Source organism: Portunus trituberculatus, chromosome 37, assembly GCF_017591435.1.
Source record: "Portunus trituberculatus isolate SZX2019 chromosome 37, ASM1759143v1, whole genome shotgun sequence".
NCBI classification, from domain to species: domain Eukaryota; kingdom Metazoa; phylum Arthropoda; class Malacostraca; order Decapoda; family Portunidae; genus Portunus; species Portunus trituberculatus.
In genome coordinates, this window is record NC_059291.1 from 16588306 (window position 1) to 16599039 (window position 10734).

A 10734-nucleotide genomic window follows, 5' to 3' on the forward strand; every position below is an offset into this window, starting at 1 on the left:
GCCACATGCAAGATTACTGTGGAAGTTAGAGGAGAAGGGTGGCTTAATTAAAAGGAAGCACATTGAGATGGATGGAAATTTATTTGAATGGGAGAGAAATAAGGACGGTAGTAAAAGATATGAAGTCCAAGTGGAGAGCAGTAGAAAGCGGAGTGCCGCAGGGGTCAGTATTAGCGCCAATAGTTTTCCTCATATATATAAACGACATGCCAGAAGGAGTGAACAGCTACATAAATCTGTTTGCGGACGATACGAAACTGTGCAGAGTTATAAAGCAAAAAGAGGATTGTGAAATACTGCAGGATGACCTAAATAAGATCTGGGAATTGAGTAAAAAGTGGGAAATGGAATTTAATGTGGACAAAAGCCATGTCATGGAAATGGGAAAGAGTGAAAGACGACCTGTGGGAATCTATAAGATGGGAGATGGAGTAGAACTGGAGAAAGTAAAAAAGGAAAAAGACTTAGGAGTAACGATGGAAGAAAACAATCAACCGGTAAGCCATATTGATAGAATTTTCAGTGTCATGTAATTTGCTAAGGAATATTGGAGTAGCATTTCACTACATGGACAAAGAAATGATGAAGAAATTGATAAGTATTATAATAAGACCCAGATTGGAATATGCAGGAGTAGTGTGGATCCCTCATAAAAAGAAACACAAAAAATGACTACAAGAATGGTTTCAGAATTTGAAGGGATGACATATGAGGAGAGACTAAAGGCTATGGATCTACCAACCCTGGAACAGAGAAGGGAGAGAGGGGACCTGATACAAATTTATAAATTGATCAACGGAATGAACCAAGTGGATAATGAGAAACTAATCCTGAGAGAAGAATATGACATTCGAAGCACAAGATCGCATAGTAAAAAGCTGAGAAAGGAAGATGTATGAGAGATACTAAAAAATATAGTTTCCCACAAAGATGTGTTGAGACGTGGAACAGTTTGAGTGAAGAAGTGGTGTCAGCAACGAGTGTGCATAGTTTTAAAGAAAAATTGGATAAGTGTAGATATGGAGACGGGGCCACACGAGCATAAAGCCCAGGCCCTGTAAAACTACAACTAGATAAATACAACTAGGTAAATACACACACACACACAATCACACTACAGTGTAGTGGTAGTGTAGTGGTTAGCATGCTTGACTCCCAATCGAGAGGGCCCAGGTTCAAGTCCCGGGAAGCGGCAAAGCAAATGGGCAAGCCTCTTAATGTGTAGCCCCTGTTCACCTGGAAAGGGTACAGAGGCTGGCAACAAGGATGGTACCAGGATTCAAGGAGTTAGACTATGAGGAAAGACTGAGGGAGCTGGGGCTGACCACATTAGAAGAGAGAAGAACAAGGGGTGACATGATAACTATGTATAAATTGGTGAACAAGATTGACATATTGGACAGAGAATTGATAAAGGTGACCACAAGTAATCATCTCCGAGGACATGGAAAAAAACTGATAAAAGACATCTGTCTAAATGACGTGAGAAAGTACAGTTTCCCACATCATAGTATTGATAAGTGGAATAAACTGAGCAGTGATGTCATTGACGTGGTGTGTGTCAATCAGATGAAAGAGAGATATGACAGGAGTAGACAAGGAGACAGGACACAGAGAGCCTAGCTCGGGCCCTGTAATACACAAATAGGTAAATACACACACACACACACACACACACACACACACACACACACACACACACACACACACACACACACACACACACACACACACACACAATGTTGTGTAATGGTTAGTACGCTTAGTTCACAACAAAGAAGGTATGGGTTTGAGTCTTGGGAGTGACATGGCAAATGTGCTTGCCTCTTAATGTGTAGGCCCTGTTCAACTAGCAGCAAGTACATTCAGGATGTAACCTAATGGTTTGTGTCCTCATTATCCTGATGTGTGAGCGGTTTCAGTTTTATTAAAAATATTTGTTAGTCTGTACAAGTATTCCCTGATATACAATGAAAATCCAGTTTTCTAGTGATCAATTGTATGTGTAGGATATTTAACCCTTTCAGCTCTGTGACATGTGCATATACGTAATATAAACTATAATAAACCATCGCAACTGGTGTATGTAAAGCTTTCTATTGTTTCAAAGGTTAGGTGAATATGAATGATATGTTTTATGCTTTGTTTAAGAAGTGATAACATGTACTGAGATACTCAAAAGCTTCACTCATGGTCATTCAAGCCAATCAGTGACTGCCACGTCATGTCACATCCCTGTATCTCAAGGGCTTCTCGCAAAGTGGTAGTTGTAGTCAGTCGATGCCTACCTGGCTTCCATAGGAAAAAGGATTATACCATCTTTTGTTCCTTGCCTAGCTGTCTTGGATTTGCTACTCACCACTATTTGAGTTCCAAATCTGGCTCTTAATATCTACCAGGTGCTTCTGATGAAGAATATGGTGATGATAAATCAGAACGTCTAATCAGTACATTTTAAGATTTTGCATAAATGGGAAATTCTGTGTAACAAAAAAAATTATTGTAATGAGCATGTAGACTTGTAGAGGATGGTGAGGTTGAGCAGTATATGAGCCCAGGCTGGGAAAATGGGAGTGGTGCTAAAGATGTTGAGAATTGATATAGAAAAATAGTAATGCATTCCAGGATCTTTATATATATGCCCCTAAAGCCTATAAAGATTGTGAAATATATGTAAATACAGTTACTACGAAAAGTAGTAAAACACGTTACATGAATATAATAAACACAAAGATAAATCAATGCAATAGAGATGAATAAACAAGTGCCCCTACACAGTAAACCCACAATTTTACATGGGATTAAATTCCAGAGGCACCCGTGAATTGCTATAATCTGCATTGTCATTGTATTGACACTACCACTAAAATCACTATTTATTGTTTCTGTTAAAAAGAAAAATCAGTGCAGGTACTCATTGATGATGGATAAGATGAATGGAGATGCTGAAGTAGCTGTGCAGCTTGATATAAGAAACATATATGTTGAGAGTGGAAAACAGTGTGTCACCGGCCATTCTGAAGGTCACACATATATGGTTCATCTCTCACACATATGATTGACTGTGTATCAGAAAACTCTTCTGGATTTTAAGACCAATGCTATTCATAAAATAAAGTAAACATTTGATAATTTTGAAATATGCTGTAATTTGCAACAGTGGAGACTCAATACTCGAACTTAATTCATTCCAAATGGATGTTCGAGTATCAAAAAGTTCGACTATTGATACCTATAAATCAGGTAATTCATCCTAATATTGGCAAAACTAAGTTTATAAAAATTTCAATGTATTTATTTTTAAAATTTTGATTTGTACATAACATAAGTAAAGGCTGGTGATGGATAACTTAGAAAAGGAGGGGAGAAGGGTGGTGAGAAGGAGGGAGGTCATCAGAGAACGAGTCACTATCCATGAAAACGTCTCTGTAAATTTTCTCTTGGTGTGATTCCTTTGAACCCACCAGTGGAGGACTGTGGGTCACTAACACTTACACTCTCAGTAGATTCCTTATTTTCCCCAGTAATAAGCCTTTTTGTTGCCATCATAAGTTTCAAAATGAAAAGCTACCAACAGAATGCAGAAGAATGTTGTTTTTCTAAAGACTGCTGCAGGACTAGTGTTGCGCACCAGTATTCAATATACTGAAATATGTACCGGTAATACAGTATCAGAATGGGAGAACGGCGGCGGCAGGAAGGGATAGGACAGAGCTTTGTTTACAACTATGTGTGCAGCCATTCAATTACCAGATTATTTCACCATTAACAAGTTTTTGGTGTTAATGTAAGTTTATAAATGAAAAACTACAGACAGGATGCATGAGAATGTTATTCTGACAACCGTGGCAATACAATATGTTTTGTTTACAATCAAGAAGGGTTGTGCTAGAATCCCAGGCATGGCAAAGCAGGTGGGCAAAGCTCTTAATGCATGACTTGTGTTCATCAACAGGAAATAGGTGTGGGATGTAAGTCAAAGTCTCAGTCCTACAAAAAAATTAGTAGTTATGAACTCTGAGTTCTCTCTGCAGGACAGCAGCTGACTGCCTAACTAGCAAATGACCATGGGTGGATTGATAATACACACTAAAACTCACACTCACAAAAACAAAACAAAAAAAAACATGTACAATATTTAATGCTAGGATAAAGTTACTCTTAAAGTGATGAGTGTCCAGACAAAATACATATTAGATAAATCAAGACAAATGATTTGGGCAATTCCAGGCTGTTTGGATACAAGGGTGTTTACTGTAAACACTTCTGAATAATATGCTTCGTAGCATATATAGGTTAACATGTGTTAGGTAATAAGGTTGTTCTTTCTTAAGGCAGTGTCACACAGGACAAATCTCTGCCCACGTGCTGTCCTGTTTTGCTTGTGAGACCAGCGATACATTAAGTGGTATCACAAAGAAACTGGGCTTGTGTGTTGACATTGTAATTCCAACAACAGACCCCAAGCCAATATCTATCTCTTCAACTGCTCTATTTTGCTTTGATGTTTCAAAATTAGTAGATATTATATAGAACTGCATGTTTTATCTTAAAAGCTTTCAACTCGATGATAGAACAAAGATGCCATGATTAACCTTTTGCTGTGCTTGGCAACTGTTGTTGCCCACATGGCAGTGTGTGACAGCAGCACACTGCTGGCCATGGTCAGTCTCCCCAGACTTGAGGTGGCACAGTCCACTATAGCTCAATTAATTTGTGGTAAGCTTACACATTAGCAAACTTAATGTAGGACTCCATCAACTTATTGTTTATCTTGCCAGCTGCAGTTCTCAAATAAATGCTATCTATAAATAATTTCATGCACCTCACAATCAAATTACAAAGACACCCTGGCACACATACTTAATTTTTTATAATTTCACAGTTGACAATTTCATTCATTAAGTACTACAACATGTTTCTTCTTTACATTTTACAGCTTGTAGTACAATGGTCATTTGATTTCAAATACTCTCAGCAAGTCCAGCATCAGAGACATTTTCTATTCTTTCCAACAGCAGAAAAGGAGCTACATAATATAATTTTTGTTGCTCACTTTGTCCATTCAGCTCCAGAAATGGGCAGCATGCTGGGAGAAATTTGTCACTTTTACGTATTTCCATGTTTATAATTTTCTATGGTAATGGATACAGCAACTGGCTTTTTATTTGTTGAGATTACCATTAGATGCATTAGGTGAAGAGAATGTGGCCACTTCACATATTCAGACTATGAAGTGGAAAGCTGTTATTCTTCCCAGATGTCATTCTCAGGTGTCATCTTACAAGTGCACGGATAAGTTTGCCTTTTTATTTGAATATAGATAAGTAGATAACAAGTATGGAAAGGCTTGTCATTTCAGAAAGTTTATACAAGGTAATATTTATTGTGCTATCTTCAAGTTTTGACAGTTATGAATATTTACATTATAGTGAACACAATTTACTTTCATTCTCTTTAGATCTCAGAATGGAAGGATGGGAGGTCATCATACCTTCGGCCACATGAACCCTCGGCACTGGAAATTGCAGCTGAACAGATGAGACTGTGGCCCAACATAGAAAACAGTAAGTTCATAATACTCATACTGCTTATAAGTTTGGCACATAGTAGTGACGTTTATGTGTTCAAAATAAGATTTATAGGTTGCAACATGAAAAAAAGAAAAAAAAATAGTGAGACAACTTTGCAGTACTACCATGTCAAATGGCTGAGGAGCAGCTATAGGTTGCAATGAATTGGATTATATTGATTTGATTCTGTGAATAAATTATGAAAATAATTGTATGAAGTATGTATAATCTTTTGAATTTGAAATTGATTATTCAAAGAGAGTTGTGACTTCAATATAAGGAGAAAGCCACAAATTAGAGGAATTGACCAAAAAGAAATGCAACATTCCAGTTTGATGGATTGCATTGGATGGATATGTTCTTCGGTCTTTAGTCATGTGCGGTGCATTTATTTGAAATATTTATAGCTTATTTTAGCTTAAATCTCCATTAGAGAAAACAGTGTATAATGACCAGAAATAAAGCTAGTCATGCTAATCTATCTCTGAGCCCTAAAGATAGAGCCCAACAGTAATAATTGATTCAATTTACCATATATTCCAGACTATAAGATGACCCTCAATTTTTTTAAGGAAAAGTTTAGGTTTTGAGCTATTATTGCTGTACGAGATGATTCCCTTAATGGTAAAGGGTTCATCACTGATGAGCTGCAACATGAAGGTCTTCTATGACAGTCAGTCTGTTCTCTCACTTAAGTATGTTAGTATCATGGCAGAATTCATTATCCCTGTTCTGCACAACTTCATGTGTTTTTGAGCTCTGAAGTGGCAGGAATATGCATTACTTTCTTTTCTTGATGACTATGGTACTAATCATCACAGGTTTATGTCTGGTGCCTTGCTGAGCCCTGGGAAGCCATAATATGGCTGTTCCCTCACTGCCACTGCTATTAGTTTCAGGTTACAGCCACCCTTGATTTCTTAATCCAACAATTAGTTCAAACACAAGTACCTTATGATATAAGGAGTTAAAGGAATTAGAAATCAAAGCCATGATTGGATTAACATAAACAGTGTCTATAAATTTCATGGTTTCTGTTAGTCTAATTGGCAACTGATGATTATTATTATGGTATGGCTGGGTGCGCCGACATGTCATGTTGTCAGTAAACTTTTGACATCTTTATAGAGTAGATCGTCCTATCATGGAGCCAATAAACTGTGTATATATATATATATATATATATATATATATATATATATATATATATATATATATATATATATATATATATTCAGTGGAGACTCGGTACTCGAACTTAATTAATTCCAACTAGCTGTTCAAGTATTAAAAAGTTCAACTATTGATACCTATAAATCAGGTAATCGTTCTAATCTTAGCAAAACCTCAAGTTAAAAAAATTTCAATGTATTTTTTTTTTTACAATTTTGATTTGTAGATACCATAAGTGAAGGCTGGTGATAAATAACTTAGAAGAGGAGGGGAGAAGGGTGGGGAGGAGTAGGAAGGTTGCCGGAGGATGAGTCACCATCCATGAAAATGTCTTTGTAAAATTTCTGGTGTGATTCCTTTGAATCCACTAATGGAGGACTGTGGCTCACTAACACCTGCACTCTTACCAGATTCCTTATTTTCACGACTAATAAGCCTCTTTAGTGCCATTGTAAGTTTCTAAATGAAAAACTACCGGTAGCGCACAAGGCTGTTGTTTTTCTCAAGACTGCGGCAGGACTGTAAGGATGCGCACCAGTATTACCAGAAATATGGTATCAGAACGGTACAGTGGCAGCTGTGAGAATGGAGATGACAGAGGTTTGTATACAACCAAATGTGCAGCCGCTTGATTACCAGATATTTTCACCACTAATAAGCCTTTGGTGTTAATGTAAGTTTATAAATGAAAAAACTACAGATAGAATGCAGGAGAATGTTATTCTGACCCCGGCAGCACAAGTCATAACTAGTGGAGGGGGAACAGGGAAGCCAGGAAACCTTTGTTTACATCCACAGGTGTGGACGTTCGACTATAAGGTATTTTTTCGAGTGTTTAATCAAACTTTTGTGTTCGAGTATTGAAAAGTTTGAGTATTTAGATGTTTGAGTCTCCACTGTATATATATATATATATATATATATATATATATATATATATATATATATATATATATAGATATAGATATACACATTTATACTCATATACACTGTATATATTGGCAATATACACTTCTGTGTGGGAGTGTAGAATGAATTCAAAGGTACTGTGGCACTTAATGCTCACCACAGGTTTAAAGAGTTGTATTTTATTCTCAGTATATATATATATATATATATATATATATATATATATATATATATATATATATATATATATATATATATATATATATATATATATATATATATATATATATATATATATATATATATATATATATATATATATATATATATATATATATATATATATATATATATATATATATATATATATATATATATATATATATATATATATATATATATATATATATATATATATATATATATATATATATATATATATATATATATATATATATATATATATATATATATATATATATATATATATATATATATATATATATATATATATATATATATATATATATATATATATATATATATATATATATATATATATATATATATATATATATATATATATATATATATATATATATATATATATATATATATATATATATATATATATATATATATATATATATATATATATATATATATATATATATATATATATATATATATATATATATATATATATATATATATATATATATATATATATATATATATATATATATATATATATATATATATATATATATATATATATATATATATATATATATATATATATATATATATATATATATATATATATATATATATATATATATATATATATATATATATATATATATATATATATATATATATATATATATATATATATATATATATATATATATATATATATATATACATATATATATATATATATATATATATATATATATATATATATATATATATACATATATATATATATATATATATATATATATATATATATATATATATATATATATATATATATATATATATACATATATATATATATATATATATATATATATATATATATATATATATATATATATATATATATATATATATATATATATATATATATATATATATATATATATATATATATATATATATATATATATATATATATATATATATATATATATATATATATATATATATATATATATATATATATATATATATATATATATATATATATATATATATATATATATATATATATATATATATATATATATATATATATATATATATATATATATATATATATATATATATATATATATATATATATATATATATATATATATATATATATATATATATATATATATATATATATATATATATATATATATATATATATATATATATATATATATATATATATATATATATATATATATATATATATATATATATATATATATATATATATATATATATATATATATATATATATATATATATATATATATATATATATATATATATATATATATATATATATATATATATATATATATATATACATACATACATACATACATACATACATACAGTCAACCCTCGGGTATCGCGACTTCGGCTATCGCGTTTTATTGCTATCGCACACCCATGAAAAGCTGTTAAGATTTCATTATCACGACCTCAGATGCCTGCTATCGCGCACCCAGCCATGACGTCATGGGATATCTGAGTGCTCATTAGCCAAAACAGCCTTCAGGCCAACATCAATTCGGCTATCACGTTGTCGGCTATGGTGCGGCTATTTCGGCCCCAATTGGGCGCAGAGGGTTATGTGTATATATATATATATATATATATATATATATATATATATATATATATATATATATATATATATATATATATATAGTAGGAGTAGGCAGTAGTCACCTGCCGCCCGGTGGAATACTCCAGGAGAGGTACTTACGGGGATGTAGGCAGTGCTGCAGACTGAGTGATTCCCCGTGTCCTCTCTTCCCGGTTCCCTTTGTGGTCTCATTTATACAATTGAGCAGCTGCAGCCTGCCCTCTAAAGACAACTTCTACTACTTCCTACACTACACTACAACACCTTACACTTTTACACTCTCTTCAAATCAAAATTTAATAATGGCTTCACCACGCCCTGCCTCGGAGTCCCCCTCTGGGGAGGGGACCATAAATGTCCCCAGGTCGGACTGCCCTCTGCTGTCGACCTTGGGTGTCTTGACACTTCATCTAATACTTTCACTATCAATTTCTGCAACATTCGTGGCCTTCGTTCTAATTTTCAATCTGTGGAACACCACCTCTCCTCTACTAAACCTCATCTTCTCTTCCTAACTGAAACACAGTTGTCTGTGACTACTGACAGCAGCCCTTTTCTGTTCCCTCCTACTTGCTCTATCCTCATTTTCAATCCAAAGCTGGATGTTGCGCATACGTGCGTAACGACACCACTTGCTCTCGTGCCCACAATCTTGAATCTTCAGAATTTTCTACCATCTGGCTAAGACTTCAATGTCACTCTCTAACTAAATTCATCTGTGCTGTATACCTCTCACCTAATTCCTCTGACTATGTAAAATTCTTTGACTATTTGACTTCCAAGGTGGAGCACATCTTATCTCACTTTCCTTTTGCTGAGATCTCCATTTTAGGGATTTCAATGTTCACCACCAGCTTTGGCTTTCATCTTCTTTCACTGACCAACCTGGTGAACAAACCTTCAACTTTGCTATCCTTCATGACCTAGAGCAGCTAGTGAAGTTCCCTACCCGTATTCCTGACCGCCTTGGAGACACGCCCAACATTCTTGATCTTTTCCTAACCTCCAACCCTTCTGCTTACTCTGTTAAACTTTCCTCTCCGTTGGGCTCCTCCGACCACAATCTAATTTCCGTTACCAGTTCTATCACTCCAGTGCAGCCTCAGGACCCGCCTAAGCGGAGGTGCTTCTGGCATTTTAACTCTGCTAAGTGGGAGGAACTAAGGCAGTACTATTCTGATTTCCTTGGGATGATTATTGTTT

The 10734-nt window shown here is 33.1% G+C and overlaps 1 protein-coding gene across 10 annotated transcripts in view; it reads left to right on the plus strand.

The window, feature by feature from the left end:
* LOC123513844 (myotubularin-related protein 13-like) overlaps positions 1–10734 on the plus strand; it is a 186447-nt gene that overhangs the window by 75557 nt on the left and 100156 nt on the right. For all 10 annotated transcript variants that reach the window (XM_045271245.1, XM_045271246.1, XM_045271254.1 and 7 more), the window contains one exon: positions 5462–5567. In XM_045271245.1, coding sequence (XP_045127180.1) covers positions 5462–5567 — 106 coding nt within the window. The remainder of the gene's footprint in view (positions 1–5461; positions 5568–10734) is intronic.